Here is a 21694-nt window from a genome sequence, read left to right on the forward strand (position 1 = left end):
ACTGTTGGGGGCTGGGCTTTCATTTAGTGAACACTGATCTCCGCTCCAATCACATGGAGCACAGATCAGCGTCACTAGTTGCTAGCCAGAACGGTGAGATGCTGTTTACAACGACATCTCTCCGTTCAGCCTCCCCGTGAGACGATCATGGGTATGTAGGTTTGCAGGTTTTCCTTTATCTTGCACAGGTGCTTTAAATCAGAGTCAATGGCTTCGTATTTTGGACAGCTATTGTAAACACCCCAATGCAAACAGATAACATAGAGCATGCACATGTACAGTGCCTTGCGAAAGTATTCGGTCCCCTTGAACTTTTCAACTTTTTGCCACATTTTAGGCTTCAAACATAAAGATATAAAATTTTAATTTTTTGTGAAGAATCACCAACAAGTGGGACACAATTGTGAAGTGGAACGAAATCTATTGGATATTTTAAACTTTTTTAGCAAATAAAAAACTGAAAAGTGGTTCGTGCAAAATTATTCGGCCCCTTTACTTTCAGTGCAGCAAACTCACTCCAGAAGTTCAGTGAGGATCTCTGAATGATCCAATGTTGTCCTAAATGAGTGATGGTGATAAATAGAATCCACCTGTGTGTAATCAAGTCTCTGTATAAATGCACCTGCTCTGTGATGGTCTCAGGGCTCTGTTGAAAGCGCAGAGAGCATCATGAAGACCAAGGAACACACCAGGCAGGTCCGTAATACTGTTGTGGAGAAGTTTAAAGCCGGATTTGGATACAAAAAGATTTCCCAAGCTTTAAACATCCCAAGGAGCACTGTGCAAGTGATCATTTTGAAATGGAAGGAGTATCAGACCACTGCAAATCTACCAAGACCTGGCCGTCCCTCTAAACTTTCAGCTCAGACAAGGAGAAGACTGATCAGAGATGCAGCCAAGAGGCCCATGATCACTCTGGATGAACTGCAGAGAACTACAGCTGAGGTGGGAGAGTCTGTCCATAGGACAACAATCAGTCATACACTGCACAAATCTGGCCTTTATGGAAGAGTGGCAAGAAGAAAGTTATTTCTCAAAGATATCCATAAAAAGTCTCGTCTAAAGTTTGCCACAAGCCACCTGGGAGACATACCAAACATGTGGAAGAAGGTGCTCTGGTCAGATGAAACCAAAATCGAACTTTTTGCCCACAATGCAAAACGATATGTTTGGCGTAAAAGCAACACAGCTCATCACCCTCAACACACCATCTCCACTGTCAAACATGGTGGTGGCAGCATCATGGTTTGGGCCTGCTTTTCTTCAGCAGGGACAGGGAAGATGGTTAAAATTGAGGGGAAGATGGATGCAGCCAAATACAGGACCATTCTGGATGAAAACCTGTTGGAGTCTGCCAAAGACCTGAAACTGGGACGGAGATTTATCTTCCAACAAGACAATGATCCCAAACATACAGCAAAATCTACAAAGGAATGGTTCACAAATAAACGTATCCAGGTGTTAGAATGGCCAAGTCAAACTCCAGACCTGAATCCAATCGAGAATCTGTGTAAAGAGCTGAAAACTGCTGTTCACAAACGCTCTCCATCCAACCTCACTGAGCTCGAACTGTTTTGCAAGGAAGAATGGGCAAGAATTTCAGTCTCTCGATGTGCAAAACTGATAGAGACATACCCCAAGCGACTTGCAGCTGTAATCGCAGCAAAAGGTGGCTCTACAAAGTATTAACGCAAGGGGGCTGAATAATTTTGCACGCCCCACTTGTTGGTGATTCTTCACAAAAAATTAAAATTTTATATCTTTATGTTTGAAGCCTGAAATGTGGCAAAAGGTTGAAAAGTTCAAGGGGGCCGAATACTTTCGCAAGGCACTGTATATATAAACAAAATGTGCCACAGGTATCGCTGTTACCATTAGAGTGAGAGCAATAATTCTATTGCCATAATGTAAAGTTTACTCTAAACTCACAACCTGTAAAGCGTCTCCTTCGAAAGCTGTAAGGTTGATGAATGCCAACAGTTAAAATCTCATCGCATAGATGGAACAGCTATGCAACATAATTACCACTGTGACCATACCTTATTAGGCGGTGAAGTGTGGACCAGCTGTAAGGAGCAATGCTGTGGTGGTAAACTAAGCTCCTCATGTGCCAAGCCTACTCCAATGTAAAGGGAGAACGGGTATATGCAGAGCTGGATGGAGGGTCAAATGCATCAAACCAAAGCTCTGGTGGTAAGTGGCAGGATGGCCATGGAGGAGAGGAGCCTATGGACAGCTGGAAAAACTGCTAGCAGGGACCGGCAGGTGGAAGCGCCCGAGGGCGACGTCATATGCTCAGGGAACATGGATGCGAGGCTTGGAACACAGGGTGGTGGATGGAGTGCAAGCCGAGGAGAGAAGGGGGAAGTGTGTGGCTGTTGTCGTATATACGCTTTCAAGATGATTTGAAGAAGGCCACCCACTGAAACGCGTGCCCTGTATTGAAGTGGTTAAAATAAATAATTGCAACTGCCAATTATTTATTCTCCAGTGTCTCTGTTTTCAGAAATATATATTGGTTTGGGGATTTAAAGTACAGTAATTTCTAGCAAAAAAAAAAAAATGTGAGCAAACCCCACAATATATTTGTGTGGTCTTATTCATTAGATCAGACAAATTAGGTACTTAGACAAGATGCATTTGAAAATACCTTAACCGCATCAATCTACTATCTGCGAGTTTAATGACAATATTTAGTCTAAACACTCACCATATTCTTCAGGAATCTGAATGCCAAAAAGGCCAAGCTCCTTCAGCCCTTCCAGCGTCTCAGGTGGGATTTTAGCATTCTGATCAATTGCTTTAGAATCAACTGTAAAAAGATTTAAAAAAATATTTAGCAAATATACTCCATACTTTATGGCAGTCTTTAGCCAAACAAACATTTTAAAACACTGAATTGACACCATGTACTCACTTGTTTGGCTCTGATATTCATTCTCTGCACCTGGCTGCATTGACAGTTACAGTAAGTCTCTCTAGCTTCCACTAAAAACAGGAATACTAAGTGTTCTCAGGCTTCGAGAATACAAGGTCTTTGAGCTCATAAAAGCCTCACCAACAAATGCTGAGCAGCACTGTGAAAATTGCAATGCTCCTGGCCAACGCTTTTGCTCAGGTCTGAAGGCTAGGCAATGCTACAAAAACACTTAATCACCCTCTACGCCAACTGTACTGTGGATAATAATTCAAATTAAGGTCATTTCTGTGCAGATGTTACACAAAAAACTTCCTCAGCATGCCTTTAATTAGATAATTCGGCCTTGTTCACACAGGGCAATATGTATGCCCCATGCAGGGCCCTGTTTACCCAGACAGGGATGTACAGGTGTTTCGTGGATCCTTGTGGCGGCAGTCCCATTGCTGTTTTTAGGGATGTGGCCATGGCTGCATGGACACAGACACTGCTCCTAATATGACATCCATTCAAGTTTGAGTGCAAGGCCCTAAAACACACCCACACAGATGTCATATTGGCACACAGCAGCTGTGTCCATGCAGCTGCTGCATCCAAATAGACAGCAATGGAGTTGGATAGGCGTGCATCCCTGAAACAACAAAACAAGGCCCTGTAAGGATCACGCATGTAAGCCCCCCGTGTGATAGAGACTTATTAAGGCGCTTCCGGCTCCAGCCTGAAGCACCACCGAGAAGACTAATGTGACTGCACTCAGGGGACTGAGTGACAACAGCATCTCTTTGGCGCCTGGTGAGCTTTATTTATCATTCAGCTTTGACCCATCGAGGAGTTCTTTTCTGAAGTGGATACCGAGTGGGATCTGTTTGCCTGCAGTTGGATATTTGTCCAAAGGACACAGACGTGAACGCTGCTGTAAAGGTGAGTGTTGATTCTATGGGAAGGCCATGGCTGACCATTGAACACTCTAGTGGAAGGATTGTTTCTTCATGTGGGGAGGCTTCGAAACTTTCTATAAATTTTTCTTTGTAGTGGATTTTTGCGCAACATACATAGATTTTTCATTTTCTGGACTTTTTATGAAATACACAAGTTTTATGGATTACTCATTTATGCCGATATATGGACTAAGATTTACTCACTTTACTGTTTCTGAATTATATTGGCGCTGCGTTTTTTTATGTGCATGTTGCTATAAGTTATGGTATAATACTTATGTGTGAAAGCTGTACTATTTTTTCCCAATATTTCACAGCGCCAATAACCAACACAGTGCTTTACATATATATTGTATATTCACATCAGTCCCTGACTTCATGGAGCTTACAATCTAAGGTCCCTAACTCACATTTATACATACTCATCCCAAGGACAATTTAGAAAGAAACCAATTAACCTACCAGCATGTCTTTGGAGTGTGGAAGGAAACTGGAGGATAGAGAAACTGACTGGACTGACTGTGATTTGTCATTGTATTACAGTTTTGGTAAAAGTAAATAAGATTGTACAGTCAGATTGTAGTGTGTATGGCCACCCTAATGCAAGGTTCACACCTATGCATTTGGGTAGGCGTGCCAGCCCATCCAAATAAATGAGCTGCCATACAGTACCTGACTGCGAGATTGCGTTTCCAGCTCGATCTCATCACGCTGATTCTCGGCGACAGGGCACTTTACATGCTGCTGGCTGCAATAGGAAAATGCCACATTTTTCTATTGCAGTGAGCGCGAGAGAGAAGCGACAATGTCGCCTCTCTAATAGATTTGGCATGGCTTCCCCTCCAAGGACATACCAGGCCCTTAGGTCTGGTATGGATTTTAAGGGGAACCCCCCTACGTCGAAAAAACGGCATATGAATCCCCCCAAAATCTATACCAGACCCCTATCCGAGCATGCAGCCCATCCAGTCAGGAAAGGGGGTGGAGACATGCGAGCGCCCCCCGCGCCGTACCAGGCTGCATGCCCTCAACATGGGGGGTGGGTGCTTTGTCCCCATGTTAATGAAGACAAGGGCCTCTTCCCGACAACCCTGGCTGGTTGTCGGGGGGCTTATCAGAATCCGGGAGCCCCCTTTAATAAGGAGGCCCCCAGATCCCGGACCCCCCCACCCTATGTGAATGAGTATGGGGTGCATCGTACCCCTACCCATTCACCTGGGGAAAAAAGTGTCAATAATTTTAATTTTATTTTTTAAAACACACAACACAGGTTTTCAAAGTAATTTATTAGGCAGCTCCGGGGTCTTCTTCCGACTTCTTCATGCTCTCCGGTTCTTCTCCACGCTCTCTCGCCTCTTCTCCCGGCTCCTCCGCTATCTTCTTCCAGCTCTTTTCCTAGCGGTGGCCCAGTCTTCTGCGTCCTTCCTCTTCTCTTTTTCCGATGTTGACACGACGCTCTTGCCCAATGTAATGCCGTGCGAGTGCTGCGCGATCACTTATATAGGCATGGGGCGTGGTCACGGGTGATGTCACACATGAAGTCAAGTCTCAGGGCATGCTGGGACTGTGACGTCATAAGGGGCAGGGCCACCGTGTGACATCACCCGTGACCACACCCCAAGCCTTTATACGTGATCGTGCAGAGAAGAGGGAAGAAGGATGCAGAAGACTGGGCCCCCGCTAGCAAAAGTGCTGTAAGAAGATAGCGGAGGAGCCGGCAGGAGAACCGAAGAGCAGGAGAAGACGCTGGAGAGCGCGGAGAAGAACCAGAGAGCACGGAGAAGTCGGAAGAAGACCCCCGGAGCTGCCTAATAAATTACTTTGAAAACCTGTGTTGTGTGCGTTTTTTTATTGACACTTTTTTCCCCAGGTGAATGGGTAGCGGTACAATGTACCCCATACTCATTCACATAGGGTGGGGGGCCGGGATCTGTGGCCCCCCGGATTCCGATTAGCCCCCCGCCCACAGACCCTGACAATCAACGGCCAGGATTGTTGGGAAGAGGACCTTGTGTTCAACATGGGGACAAGGTGCTTTGGAGTGGGAGGCCGTAGGGTGCCCCCCTTCCCCAAAGCACCCACCCCCCCATCTTGAGGGCAATGCGGCCTGGTAGGGCTCAGGAGGGGGGTCACTCGCTTGTCCCTACCCCCTTTCCTGATCAGCCGGGCTGCGTGCTTGGATAGGGGTCTGGTATGGATTTTGGGGGCTCCCCTTAAAATCCATACCAGACCTCGCTGGGTGTCAATCTCGCCAATAAAAGCGGCGAGATTGACACAATATCGCGGTCACCTACTGTATCTGCATTTCAGCAAAAAAGAAAAAAAGTGCATACATCTTTTTAAATATGCAACCGCAGGGAAATCAGTCTTTTTGACCATGCGATTTCCCTGTGGTTCTCGCACCTGCACTTTTACATGCGTGGGTGGTGCCATTCAGAATGAATGACAGCCCCACGCGTTTACGCAGAGCAGTGTATTTTCAATGCGGGTGCAATTCTGTTTATATGAACCAAGCCTAATAGATGATCCCTGTAATATATGTTTTTATAAAATAAAGACGTTAAAAAGACCCTGTCACTTTGCCCATGCAGGGCATTGTGACAGTGTCTGCAAAGGGCATCCCCAGAGCCCCATATACTCCCCTTACAAGTGCTCCTTTGCAGCTACTTCCTCCTTCTCAGAAGAGCTGAATGGCCCAGGGGAATGGTTACATCACTTCACCAGTCATCTGACAGTGTTTGTGCCTAGCAATTGGCCACTAGGGCTGGGCGCCATCTTAGGGGCGTAACTTGCTTCACTATACCCAAAAGCGCTGGATATTTGAAACTATCAGAAAGCTGAGCACAAGAAAGGTAAACATACGTGGATCGGGGGGGGGGGGGGGGCTTTACGGAAAAGCTGTCACTTTAACCTGCATGGGAAGTACTAGAGTATGTCTTTAAGAGGACAATAATATATAGGGTCAGTTGATTGCCTTTTAAAAACATTCCAAAATTATTATACACTGACCAAAAAACATTCAGCTTCCCTTTAGATTGTAACATCTTGCTCACCTCTTTCTGAAAAGTATTGCTGCCATACAGTCCATGTGGAATTTCCTGCTCATACTTAATCCTCTTATGGAGGCTTCGTATTAGCCACCCACAGTCTATATTTTTCTACAGAAGAAAGTGACTAAAGGAATAAGGCTAATGATTTTAAATTTTTCATTTTACAATACTTTTAGTTTCCTGTATTTTTTTTTAAAAAAGCCATAAAACACTGGGATAAACAGCTTCCATATCTAGTCAGAAGTGAAGTCCTGCCAAAACACATCAGCACAGGCAGGTGATAGTGTGATCTTGTGACAGTACAATGTACGAGGAAACAACTTTATTGTATACATTAGTTTTCCTCTATTTTGTTGCTCTCAAGATAGCAGGCAGGCAATCAGCAAGAGAGAGATGAAGCCATCAGGAACAGATGGATAATCCTGAGTGGCAGTGGATAATACGACACACAATTATCTGACCTGTAACTCAGTGCAAAGTCTGGGCAAGGACTCTCACATTCACACAGCAATCATTTCTTGCAGCAAGAAAGCTGAAACAGGTCTGAAGCTTCCAGTTTACTCTGATCAAAGTCTAAAACTATTAACACTGTAAACTACTCATCGAAAAATGCAACATTACCATATTTTGGGAAAGGCGCATGTGCATAAATACTGGAGCAAGCGGGAAGCTGGATTGTTGCCAACAGCAACCAATCAGGGTAGCTTGACATTGCCCTAGTACGGTCCCGTTGCACTCCGGCCAAAGCACGGGAAACCCGCAGGATTTGTGCGAGTTAGTTGCGTTTACCAATAGACTTCTAGGAGGTCACGCAGTTTTAGTGTGGTTAAAGAAAGCACGCCAAAGATACAACACACGCAGGAGTGGTGAGCAAAACCACAGGACCTCATAGAAATCTATGGGAAGAAGCAGCTATCCTCAAAAACAAAAAAAAAAAAAAAAACGTAATTTTGCTTAAGCAAAAAAAAAAAACTAGAGTCACAATTTTTTTGCTTAGAATAAAGACCACGATTCTCGCTGCTTAACATCATCTTTCACATTATACATAAAAATTGGGCTAACTTTATGGTTTAGTTTTTTGTTTGTTTTTATTAACCACTTAAACCCCGGACCATTTGGCTGGCCAAAAACCAGAGCACTTTTTGCGATTCGGCACTGGGTTGCTTTAACTGACAATTGCACGGCCGTGGCTCCCAAACAAAATTGACGTCCTTTTTTTTCCCACAAATAGAGCTTTCTTTTGATGGTAACAAAAAAAAAAGCCACAATAAAAAAAAAAAAAAAAAAAAAAAAAAACGCATTCTTTTTTTACTGTTTACTATAATAAATATCCCCAAAAATATATTAAAAATATTTTTTTTTCCCTCAGTTTAGGCCGAGACGTATTCTACATATTTTTGGTAAAAAATAAAATAAAAATCGCAATAAGCGTTTATTGATTGGTTTGCGCAAAAGTTATAGCATTTACAAAATAGGGGATAGTTTTATGGCATTTTTATTGATTTTTTTTTTTTTTTTTTTAACTAGTAATGGCGGCAATCAGCGATTTTTATCGTGACAGACATTACGGCAGACACTTCTGGTGAGATTTTGGGACCAGTCACATTTATACAGCGACTAGTGCAATTAAAAATGCATTGATTACTGTGTAAATGTGACTGGCAGTAAAGGGGTTAACCACTAGGTGGCGCTGTAGGGGTTAAGTGTGTCCTAGGGAGTGATTCTAAATGGGGGGGCTGTGTGCGACACTACACTGATCATCGCTCCCGATTACAGAGAGCTGTGATTAGTGACAGTGTCATTAGACAGAATGGGGAGATGATTGTTTACATTAGCATCTCCCCGTTCTTCCTCACCGTGAGACGATCGCGGGTATCCCCGCCGACCTTGGTCACGGAGCTCCCGGCGGGGCGTGCGCACCCGCAAGCTGCCTCTTAAAGGGCCACGTACAGGTACGTTAATGTGCCTGTACGTGCCCTTCTGCTGCAGTATATCTGCGAGAGGCAGTCGGGAAGCGGTTAAAGTATTTTCCCCAGTTGTCTTGCAGGACAGCCCATGAGAGATGGAGTCCCTCCCATCGTTACCGGAAACACATTGCCAATCAGTTCAAAAGGCAGACCTTCAGGTCCCTGGTCAGTCATTTGTGTTTCCTCCGTCGGAGGAACATGTTGCCAGGAACCAGGAGGACTACATCTCTCAGGGGCTGCCTGAAGAGGGTGAATCTGCGCTGGGGGACTGGGTCCTGTCCTGCAGGTTCTCTGCTAGTCCATTTTTTCTTTTTTAGGGCTCGGGTACCGTCCAGCATTGTAGGAGCCGACCCGCTCCCTTCCTCTCTCCAGTGCCGAGGTGGCCAGCGTCAGGATGAGGTTAGTTCCCCCCTGAGAGCAGTGCGGCAGCCTGTGTCCTCCTCTGCTCTCTGCGCTGATAGCGGTGGGGGTCGGTGACGCCGTTGCGTCATTTCCGGCGGAACGGCGTCATCCCTGTGTGCCGAGACTTCCGGTTCTCTGAAGGCACAGGGAGGAAGAGGAAAGCCCACGCTGTGCCTGTACGATCCTGCCAGCGTCCAGCTGCACCGGACTAGCGGCGGGATCCGGATCTCAAGGGGGACCATGGAGGCTAATCCCCAGAACGCTCCGGTGGAGGCAGGCACCAGTCAAAACCAGGTAGGCTGCTGGGCACGTCATTACACTGGTGGTTGGTGGTAGTGTTAAGGCTGGGACTTGTAGTACAGCAGGGCGGTGTTCACTTTACCGGTCGGGTGATTGTGTCTGGTGGTGGTGCAGCACAGGTGTTCCCTAGCGTATTAAGTCTAATTACTAAGGATGCCCTCTTTTTTGTTTCAGACTAAGGAAGCCCCAAGGGAAGATAAATCTGGCCGCAAAAAATGTCCAAACTGTGGAAATAGGTTATCTTCGGGTTCTGGTAAAGCCTTATGCAACAGTGTATTGCAGGCATTCTTAAAACAGAGGCAGATTCTCCCCTGGCTAAGTTTCTTGGCTCCTTTAAAGAGGAAATGGCTTCAACTTTTAAATCCCTTCACGATTTGATTACGGACGTAGGTACAGCTGTTTCCACTACTAAGGCAACCACAATCTCCTCCTCACCATGCCTTACGACACCTAGTTCCGGGGAGCCCCGTATAGTCAGGGAGCATAGCCCCGCGTTAGTTAGTCCTGAATCCTCCGACGTTGATTCGGATCAGGATGAGGATCAGGCTGTAGCTAACAAAGGTGCAAAGTATAAGCTTTCTCTTGAGGAGGTAGAGGAGCTTTTGAGCGCCATTTATGATACGCTGGAAATTCATGAAAAAGAGAATCAATTATCCAGGCATGATTTAATGTATGAGGCTCTGGGGAAGAGGAAGGCAAAGGTTTTTCCCATACACAAAGTACTTTCTGATCTGGTCCTTAAGGAGTGGTCTGAACCAAACAAAAAAAAGTCTTCTTTCCAAATTCCTTAAAAAGAAGATTCCCTTTTGACGAGAGCCCAGAGGCGGTCTGGAATAAAAATCCAAAACTAGACGCACATCTTTCCAAAGTCTCAAAGCAATCTGACTTAGCCTTCGAAGACATGGGTCACCTAAAGGATCCAATGGATAGAAGAACAGATGCGGTCCTAAAGAGGGCCTGGGATGCCTTCATGGCCGGGTTAAAACCGTCTCTAGCCACATCTTGTGTGGCTAGAAATTTGGAGTTCCGGCTATCGCAGCTGCAAGAGCATCTAAAAACAGGCACTCCTAGGGCTGAGCTATTAAAGACCTTTCCTATGCTCTTTAAGGCCACAAGTTTTATCTCTGACGCTTCCACTGATTCAGTGAAATTTACGGCTAAAACGGCCGCACTTTCAGTGGCAGCTAGAAGAGTGGTATGGATGAAGACATGGGGTGGTGACACGGCGTCCAAATCTCGCTTGTGTAGTGTCCCTTTTACAGGGGATTTGGTTTTTGGTCCTGAATTGGATACCGCCTTAGAAAGGACGGCAGACAGGAAGAAGACTTCCCATCAAAAAGAAAGATTTTTCAAGAAATTTTTTTCAAACCCGCCAAAAGGGAGGAGTTCAAGCCTAAAAAGCACTGGACAGGTCAAAAAGGGAAGGGAAAAGGGGGCTTACTTTTTAGCCGCCCCAGTCAGGCCCCTAAGCCCCAGTGACATCAGGCTCCCTGTGGGGGGAAGGTTATCGAGCTTTCTTCCACAATGGGAGAAGATAACCTCAAACAAGTTTGTTTTAAACATAATAAAGAGAGGGTATGCGCTAGAGTTTCACAGCTGCCCACCCTCAAAATTTCTTGTAACAAAGCTCCCAAGCCATTCAGAGAAGGCCAGGGCTTTACCTTTGTTGTTAGGGGAAATGGTGGATCAAGAGGTATTGACACCAGTCCCCATTCAGGAGCAGGGGGACGTTTTTTACTCTCATATATTTGTGGTAAAAAAAAGCCGTCCGGGAAGTTAAGACTGATTATGAACCTCTGAATCTCTCCATCCGGTACAAGAAGTTTCGGATGGAGTCGATCTATTCAATAAAGATTTAAGGGACGCCTATCTGCATATACCAGTTAAGGAAGGAATGCCATAAATTTCTTTGCATGGCTATTCAGATAGATGCAAAGATTTATCATTTTCAGTGCAGAGCTCTTGCGTTCGGACTGTCAGCCTCCCCGAGAATCTTTACCAAAGTTCTCGGGGAGGCACTAGTTCCGTTAAGGCTTCAGTCGGTCTCGATCATTCCATATCTAGACGACTTACTGCTGACGGCCCACTCAGAGAAAAAGCTCTCTCAGGACTTAACACAGCTCAGTCTAGGACAGCTGGGATGGATTATCAATCAGGAAAAGTCCAAGACTGTTCCTACTCAGAAAATTCTATACCTAGGCCAAAAAGTCAGCTCAGTGGAGCAAACGATAGTACTGCCGGAGGAAAAGATTTTGAACCTGTGGCGCAGAATCTCTTTTCTCCAAACCTCTTCCAAGTGCACAGTAAGAGAGATCATGTCAGCGCTAGGCCTCATGACGGCAGCCATTCCAGCTGTGCAATGGGGCAGGTTCCATCAAAGAGACCTCCAGGGTTTCTTGCTAGATCACTTGAAGGGCAAGGAGTTGGAGGAAGAGGTATCAATTCCCAGAAGAATAAAGCAGTCCCTCTGGTGGTGGAAGGACGCAGGGAACCTAAACAAGGGGGTTCTCCGGGTCTTGCCTATCACCTCTACTCTGACCACAGATGCGAGCAGTTGGGGTTGGGGAGCTCATCTCAACTCAGACTGGGCCCAGGGCCAGTGGACTCAGGAGGAGAGGCTCCTCTCCTCCAACTGGAAGGAGTTAGCGGCAATCCTCAGGGCTATGTTGGCATTCCAGACCTTGCTACAGGGTCATCATCTACAGGTCCGCTCAGACAATATGACGGCTGTAGCATATCTAAACAAACAAGGAGGTACCAGAAGTCCTCGTTTGATATCAGTGGCCAGACACATTTTTCAGTGGGCAGAGTCCAATCTAAAATCCATTTCTGTGATTCGTTTGAAGGGGGAGATGAACTGCACTGCTGACTTCTTGAGTCGACAACAAGTTTTGAATCAAGAATGGTCGCTACATCCAGAAGTTTTCAATCTGATAGTAACTCACTGGGGAAGGCCAGTAGTGGATCTTTTTGCAAACAGGTCGAATGCAAAAGTCCAAAATTTTTGCTCTCTATGCCCAGGGGATCGCCCCTTGGCAGTAGATGCTTTACAAACTCCATGGTCTTTCAGCCTGGCATATGCGTTTCTACCTCTACACCTTATCCCAAGGGTTCTAGCAAAGTTCCTTGCGGAGGAGACTTGCTTAATCCTTTTGGCACCATATTGGCCCAAAAGGCCATGGTTTACAACGCTGCTACAGCTGTCGGACCAGCCTCCACTGAGACTTCCCTGCAGACGAGATCTCCTGTCGCAGGGACCTCTTTTTCACCCTCAGGTAACCTTGTTGAGCCTCTCGGCGTGGTTACTGAGGAGGAAATCTTGAGAAGGAAGGGTCTGACGGATAAGGTGATCCAGACCCTGTTACAGAGTAGAAAACCAACTATCAGGGCTATATATAGGAAAGTCTGGAGAAAATTCAATAGTTGGTTGAACAACTGTGGGAGGAAGGACATGCACACAGCTGATATCCTTCAGTTCTTGCAAGAGGGGGTAGACAAGGGGTTAACCCCTAGTACTATCAAGGTTCAGATAGCTGCCTCAAGTGTGTACTTAGAAAGACAGTTGCAGGAGGATCCTTTCCTTTCTAGATTTTGTAAAGCAATCTCTAGACGTAAGCCAGTCAGAGTCAACCAAACTCCTTCCTGGGATTTAGCTGTCGTTCTGAAAGCGTTCTTAGGATCTCCTTTCGAACCTATATCAGAGTCCTCTCTAAGATTGGTCACGTTCAAGACAGTCCTGTTGGTAGCAATCACTTCAGCCCGCAGGGTTAATGAGATGCAAGCTTTTTCTATAAGAGAACTGTTCCTACAGATCTTGGAAGATAGAGTGATTCTAAAAACAGACCCTGGGTTCTTGCCAAAAGTGGCATCTAAATTTCACAGGTCGCAGGACATCGTCCTTCCTTCTTTCTGTCAGAATGCGTCAAATAAGAAGGAGGAAACTTTTCATTTTTTGGATGTTAAGCGTTGTATTTTAGAATACCTTAAGGTAGCAAGTCAGTTTAGAATCTCAGATTCCCTCTTCGTCCTTTTTTCAGGTCAACGCAAAGGACAGAAGGCCTCAAAAGCCACCATAGCTAGTTGGATCAGGTTAGCTATTACAGAGGGTTATAGAGCAATGAACAAAGACCCTCCTGGGGGTGTTAGGGCCCATTCTACAAGGGCATTGGCGGCTTCCTGGGCAGAAAGGGCTGGTGCTACCCCGGAGCAAATTTGTAAGGCGGCCACGTGGTCAAGCTTTTCCACCTTTACAAAACATTATCGACTGGATCTAATGTCCAGTCAGGATCAGGCTTTTGAGAGAAAAGTCCTCCAGGCCGTGGTCCCACCCTAATCTGGTGAGTACTTGGGGATCCTCTCAGGGGCTGTCCTGGAAGACAACTGGGGAAAACTGGAGTTAGTACTCACCGGTAACTCCTTTTCCAGTGGTCTTCCAGGACAGCACGATCCCACCCTTTATTATTTTCACAAGCTTAATACAACAATGATATTGTTTGTTGTGGTTATGTTGTTGTTTCTTACAGTTCCATCCTTCGGTTCTTGGTAAATGACTGACCAGGGACCTGAAGGTCCGCCTTTTGAACTGATTGGCAATGTGTTTCCGGTAAAGATGGGAGGGACTCCATCTCTCAGGGGCTATCCTGGAAGACCACTGGAAAAGGAGTTACCGGTGAGTACTAACTCCAGTTATTTTCCCAAAAAATTGCATTTGAAAGATCGCTGCGCAAATACAGTGCGAGATAAAATATTGCAATCCATTTTATTCTTTAGGGTCTCTGCTAAAAATTTTTTTTAAAATAACATACATTATATATATATATATATATATATATATATATATATATATATATATAAATGTTTGGGGGTTCTAAGTAACATTCTAGCAAAAAATAATGATTTTAACTTGAAACCAGCAAGTGTCAGAAAAAGGTTTAGTATTTAAGTGGTTAAACTTCCTTCATTTACAGACCGAAATTCATTTTTCTGATCTAAAGAACAAAACCTTACGATGTTTATTGTTAGCGCAGCAGCTGAGTAATGTCGTGAAACTTGGCAGACTGCCTTTTTTTTGTTCTGTTTTTTGCTATCAGCTTGAGCAGAGAACTCTGCATAGAATTGGCAAAATGCTTTGTCAAGATTGCCAGGGGGAAAGAATCGCGATCAGTTCACAGTCTGATCTAGTCCAGTCAGGTGATCAGGCTAACCACTGGGTCAATCAGCAGCAGTTGCAGAAGAGAGGAGGGAGCACCAACAATGGATGGCCAAAGGAGCCATTGGGTGACATCACCGGTCTCATTCATTTCCAGCCATTGGCGAGTAATCTCACTCCTGCAGCCGTCACTGGCTGACACAAGAGACCACATGACCGGAACACTACACACCCAATCGCAACCTCCGATCAACTAACCAAAACCGCCTCATCTCCATGTCCCGCTACAAATCAAAGGGAGAACGAAGATTCGCAGTCCAAGGACCACAGCTACGGAACGCTCTACCCACGAACATCCGCATGGAAGAAAACCATCGGGCCTTCAGAAAAAAAAAAAACTCAAGACCCACCTCTTCTAAGAAGCAGGACAACACAGGACGGACCAAGCTCCTTGAGGCGATTCATTTCGCATTTGCAGCGCTATACAAATCATTCATTCAGGCTTAAAATAGGAAGTATATAAATCTCTTACATAGGTTAACCACTTAACAACCGCTCCATAGCCGAATGACGGCTACAGGGCGGTTGTTTAACTCTGGGAGGCCGTCATATGACGTCCTCCCAGAATTCCGCTCTCACGTGCCCCATGGGGCACGCACTGGAGAGCATCCGTGACCGCCGGGTCCTCACGGTAAACGGCCCCTTGTCGCGGCCGTTTACCAAGTGATCGCTCCGTCAAATGACGGAGTGATCACTTGTAAACAAACCGGCTTCATGTTATGAGGCCGGTTCCTCCCTCCCCTCTCTGTACCGATCGGTACAGAGGAGGGGGAAGAGATCGGTGTCAGCAGCGCTGTGGGCTACATCTGCAGTGCCCACATCGCTGCTCACCGAAAATGAACCCCTCAATTCCCCCGCCAATACTCTGCAGTGCCCGCCAATACTCTGCAGTGCAATTCCAGCCAATACTCTGCAGTACCCTGCCATAAATTGCCATACCCGGAGATACCCAGCCATAGACATCCCCCCCCCCCTCCTGCCACCCTGCGGTGCTTCTACCGACTCGTCAATACAATCAAAGCCAGAATATATATTTTTTTTTTATTTTTTATTTCAGGCTTCCCAGCTTAGAGGTGAGATGTGGGGTCTTATTGACCCCATATCTCACTGTAAAGAGGATCTGTCATGCCATATTCCTATTACAAGGGATGTTTACATTCCTTGTAATAGGAATAAAAGTGATCAAAAAATTGATTTTTGGGGGAAAAAATGTCAAACTAAAATAAAGTAAAATGAACAGTAAGGAAAAAATAAATTTAAAGCGCCCCTGTCCCCATGTGCTCGCATGCAGAAGCGAACGCATACGCAAGTCCCGCCCACATATGAAAACGGTGTTCAAACCACACATGTGAGGTATCGCTGCGAACGTTAGAGCGAGAGCAATAATTCTAGCCCTAGACCTCCTCTGTAACTCAAAACATGTAACCAGTAAAATAAATTTAAGCGTCGCCCATGGGGATTTTTAAGTAGCGACGTTTGGTGCCATTCCACGAGCGTGTGCAATTTTGAAGAGTGACATGTTAGGTATCTATTTACTCAGCGTAACTTCATCTTTCACATTATGCAAAAATTGGGCTAACTTTACTGTGTTTGTTTTTTTTTTGTTTTTTTAAGCACAAAATTATTTTTTTTCCAAAAAAAAGCATTCGAAAAATTGCTGCGCAAATACCATGCGAGATAAAAAGTTGCAACAACCACCAATGTATTCTCCAGGGTGTTTGCTAAAAAAACATATATAATGTTTTGGGATTCTATGTCATTTTCTAGAAAATAAATTATGATTTTTACATGTAGGAGAGAAATGTCAGAATTGTCCTGGGTGCTCCAGAACGCCTGATGGTGCTCCCTGCATGTTGGGCCTCTGTATGTGGTATTGCCGTACTCGGGAGTAATAGCAGAATGTGTTTTGGGGTGTAATTTGTGGTATGCATATGCTGTGTGTGAGAAATAAACTGATAATATGACAATTTTGTGAAGAAAAAAAAATCTTGATTTTGCAAAGAATTGTGGGAAAAAATGACAACTTCAAAAAACTCATCATGCCTCTTACTAAATACCTTGGAATGTCTTCTTTCCAAAAAAGGGGTCATTTGGGGGGTATTTTTACTTTTCTGGCATGTTAGGGTCTCAAGAATTGAAATAGGCTGTCAGTACTTCAGGTGTGATCAATTTTCAGATATTGGCACCATAGCTTGTGGACTCTAACTTTCACAAAGACCAAATATCCACCAATTTGTACTTATTTTTACCAAAGATATGTAGTAGTATAAATTTTGGCCAAAATTTATGAAAAAAAATTACTAATCTGCTAAATTTTATAACAGAAACGAAGAAAAATTCATTTTTTTGACAGAATTTTCGGTCTTTTTTCTTTTATAGCACAAAAAAAAACGAGCGGTGATTAAATAACACCAAAAGAAAGCTCTATTTGTGTGAAAAAAAGGACAAAAATTTCATATAGGTCCAGTGTTGCATGACTGAGTAATTGTCATTCAAAATGCGAGAGCACCGAAAGCTGAAAATTGGTCTGGTTATTAAGGGTGTTTAAGTGCCCAGTGGTCAAAGTGGTTAAGCTGGCTATAGAGGCATCAAAATTTGGCCAGTTCAGTAGGAACCGACCAAATTTCTGTCCACCTCGAGTGCCTTGAAAAAAAAAGTGCTCATACCACTTGAAATTTTCCACATTTTGTCATGGTACAACCAAAAACATAAAATTTATTTTATTGGGATTTTATGTAAAACAACAAAGACAAAGTGGCACATAACTGTGATGTGGAAAGAAAATGATAAATGGTTTTCCAAATTGTTTACAAATAAAAATGTGAAAAGCGTGGGGTGCATTTGTATTCAGCCCCCCTGAGTCAATACTTTGCAGAACCACCTTTCGCTGCAATTACAGCTGCAAGTCTTTTTGGGTATGTCTATTAGCTTTGCACATCTAGAGAGACATTTTTGCCCATTCTTCTTTGCAAAATAGCTCAAGCTCTGTCAGACTTGATGGAGAGCATCCATTAACAGCAAATTTCAAGTATTGCCACAGATTCTCAATTGGATTTACGTCTGGACTTTGACTAGGCTATTCAAACACATGAATATGCTTTGATCTAAACCATTGCATTGTAGCTCTGGCTGTGTACTTAGGGTCCTTGTCCTGCTGGAAGGTGAACCTCCATCCCCAGTCACAAGTCTTTTGCAGACCAACGGGTTTTCTTCTATTGCCCTTTACTTGGCTCCATCCATCAACTCAGACCAGCTTCCCTGACCCTGCTGAAAAAAAGCATCCCCACAACATGATCCTGTGTTAAGGGTGATGTGCAGTTTTAGTTTTCTGCCACACATAACGTTTTGATTTTAGGCCAAAAAGTTACATTTTGGTGTCATCTGACCAGAGCACCTTTCTTCCACATATTTGCTGTGTCCCCCACATGGCTTTTCGCAAACTGAAACTGGGACTTATTATGGCGTTCCATCTTCCTTTCAACAATGGCTTTTTGTTTGCCACTCTTCCATAAAGGCCAGATTTGTGGAGTGCACGACTAATAGATTCTCCCACCTCAGCTGTAGATCTCTGCTGCTCCTCCATTACCATGCTTCTGATTAATGCTCCCCTTGTCCGGCCTGTTAATTAAGGTGGCCAGCCATATCTTGGTAGGTTTGCAGTTGTGTCATACTCTTTATATTTTCGGATGATGTATTTAACAGTGCTCTGTGAGGTGTTCAAAGCTTGGGATAATTTTTTCACAACCTAAATCTGCTTAAAACTTCTCCACAACTTCATCTCTGACCTGTCTAGTGTGTTCCTTGGCCTTCATGATGCTGTTTGTTCACCAAGGTTCTCTTAACAAACCTTTGAGGGCTTCGCAGAACAGCAGTATTCATAAGGAGATTAAATTAAACACAGGTGGACTTTATTTACCAATTAGGTGACTTCTGAAGGCAATTGAATCAACTAGATTTCAGTTAGGGGTATCAGAGTAAAAAGGGCTGAATACAAATGCATGTCACACGTTTCAGATATCTGTAAAAAAAGTTTGAAAACCATTTATCATTTTCTTATGTGCCATTATGTGTTAGTCTATCAAATAAAATGCCAATAAAATACATTTACATTTTTGGTTGTAACGTGACAAAATGTGGAAAATTTCAAGGGGTATAATCACTATGGTACTAAGGTACTGTATGAGCATGATGGTTGTACTGAATTCAACTTCAGTACAACTAGGTTTAGCTTGGAATTCTACCCGATATGCAAATTTAAACTGGTGTATCAGTCTTGGCAGAAGAAAGTTAAATCACTACAGTTTCTTAAATTGTTTGTGGAATCTTTGGGTGAGATCTCTTTACTGCGTTCTGGGACTACATACCAATTGTGCCCATTATGAAAGGTTCCCACTTTTCCTGCTGGAATTTACATTTACTTTATATTAGAGAAAATGCAGTAGGAGTTGTTGGAACACACAAAAGGTCAACAGCAATACCCAAAAAACTCCCAAGTTCTACAGAACAGGGTTGGGAATAGGGGTCAACGGTCTGTTTGGCTCTGGCTCCATCTATAAACAAAAATAGGATTTTTGTACTCACCGTAAAATCCTTTTCTCTGAAGTTCATTGACAGACACAGCAGCTCATCTTGACCTTAGGGTTATATCGCCCCTTTAGGAGAGGACTAGACAGAAAGTGTTAAAAACAGCAACACTTGCACAGTACCTCCCAGAGGGCAGTCCAACTGGCTATAACCCCTCACACTGTATCCAGCAGCTCAGTTCGTCAAAAGCAGTACAAACATAAATAGGAGGGGTGGGTGCGGTGTCCGTCAATGAACTTTAGAGAAGTATTTTACGGTAAAGTGCAGTGCAAAAATCCTATTTTCTCTGTCATTCATTGCCAGACACAGCATCTTCATCTTGACCTTAAGGATGTCCCCAAGCAGAAACGAGGGTGGGAACATCAAGAAAATAACTCCACCCATAACAACCAGAGCTCCTCAACGGAGGAGTAGCAACCTTAACCAGTTGCCGACCGCCGCACGCCGATGTACGTCGGTACAATGGCACGGGCAGGCATAAGGACATACATGTACGTCCCTTGCCTCCCGCGGGTCGGGGGCCCGATCGGGCCCCCGCCCGGTGCCTGCGGCGGTCGGAATTCGTACGGGAGCGATCCCGGACGAGGGGACGGCCATTCATTCATGGCCACCCCCTCGCGATCGCTCCCGACGAATAGAAATCCCCGGTGACATCACTTCCTCTCCTGTAATGTAAACACAGGAGAGGAAGTGATGTATTCTCTCCTCCGTGTCGGTATTTTCCGTTCCGACACGGAGGAGAGCGGATCAGTAAGTTGCACCAACACTCACACACACAGTAGAACATGCCAGGCACACTCACACCCCCCCTTTACCCCCCGATCACCCCCCCAATTACCCCTGCCCCCCAGTCACAGTGACACCAATGTCATTTTTTTTTTTTTTTTTTTTGCATTGGTGTCATTTGTGACTGTAATAACTGTTAGGGCAGTTAGAGTTAGCCCCCTTTAGTTCTAATGTACCCCCCTAACCCCCCCAATAAAGGTTTAACCCCGTGATCACCCCCCGTCGCCAGTGTCACTAAGGCTGGGTTCACATTGCAGCGGTTTATGAGAACGAATGTGATTCGCACCGCACTGCAGTGCAAATCACATCCGATCTCTGTGCGATTCGAGTTCAGCCATTCGCCGCACCCGCCGCACCCGCCACACCCGCCGCACCCGCCGCAAATTCGCACGGGACCCTTTTTTTGGCCCGCAGCAGAATCGGATCGCATGGGTGTTCACACCATGCGATCCGAGTTTGCAGATCGCACTGCGATATGCGAACTGATCTGGGGGTGTCAGTAACATTTCACTGACACTCCCAGCAGTTCGCATAGGGCAGTGTGAACTGCCGCCGGGAGGCATGCGATGCGGGAACCCGCCGCGGATTCGCGGCGTTTCCGCATCGCTCCAGTGTGAACCCAGCCTAATAAGCGATCATTTTTCTGATCGCCGTATTAGTGTCACAGGTGACGCTAGTTAGGCAGGTAGGTATTTAGGTTCGCCGCAGCTTTTTATAGCGCCAGGGACCCCCATATACTACCGCATAAAGCCCCCTGATTGCCCCCTAGTTAACCCTTTCACCAGTGATCACCATATAACTGTTACAGGTGACGCTGGTTGGTTAGTTATTTTTTTATAGTTTCAGGGCACCCGCCATTTATTACCTAATAAAGGTTTAACCCCCTGATCACCCGGCGGGTGTCATTTGTGACTAATAACTGTTAGGGCAGTTAGGGTTAGCCCCCTTTAGTTCTAAGGTACCCCCCTAACCCCCCCAATAAAGGTTTAACCCCGTGATCACCCCCCGTCGCCAGTGTCACTAAGGCTGGGTTCACATTGCAGCGGTTTATGAGAACGGATGTGATTCGCACCGCACTGCAGTGCAAATCACATCCGATCTCTGTGCGATTCGAGTTCAGCCATTCGCCGCACCCGCCGCACCCGCCGCAAATTCGCACGGGACCCTTTTTTTGGCCCGCAGCAGAATCGGATCGCATGGGTGTTCACACCATGCGATCCGAGTTTGCAGATCGCACTGCGATATGCGAACTGATCTGGGGGTGTCAGTAACATTTCACTGACACTCCCAGCAGTTCGCATAGGGCAGTGTGAACTGCCGCCGGGAGGCATGCGATGCGGGAACCCGCCGCGCATTCGTGGCGTTCCCGCATCGCTCCAGTGTGAACCCAGCCTAATAAGCGATCGTTTTTCTGATCGCTGTATTAGTGTCACAGGTGACGCTAGTTAGGCAGGTAGGTATTTAGGTTCGCTGCAGCTTTTTATAGCGCCAGGGACCCCCATATACTACCGCATAAAGCCCCCTGATTGCCCCCTAGTTAA

At 45.2% G+C, this 21694-nt stretch overlaps 1 protein-coding gene across 1 annotated transcript in view; it reads right to left on the minus strand.

The window, feature by feature from the left end:
• The window catches only part of ACAD9 (acyl-CoA dehydrogenase family member 9), a 200550-nt gene that overhangs the window by 123663 nt on the left and 55193 nt on the right, over nucleotides 1-21694 (minus strand). The window contains exon 3 of the mRNA XM_077452161.1: nucleotides 2711-2812. Coding sequence (XP_077308287.1) covers nucleotides 2711-2812 — 102 coding nt within the window. The remainder of the gene's footprint in view (nucleotides 1-2710; nucleotides 2813-21694) is intronic.

The sequence above is a fragment of the Lithobates pipiens genome, unplaced genomic scaffold (assembly GCF_037356315.1).
Source record: "Lithobates pipiens isolate NorthernLeopardFrog02 unplaced genomic scaffold, aLitPip1_a1.2 Scaffold_23, whole genome shotgun sequence".
In the NCBI taxonomy this organism is placed as follows: domain Eukaryota; kingdom Metazoa; phylum Chordata; class Amphibia; order Anura; family Ranidae; genus Lithobates; species Lithobates pipiens.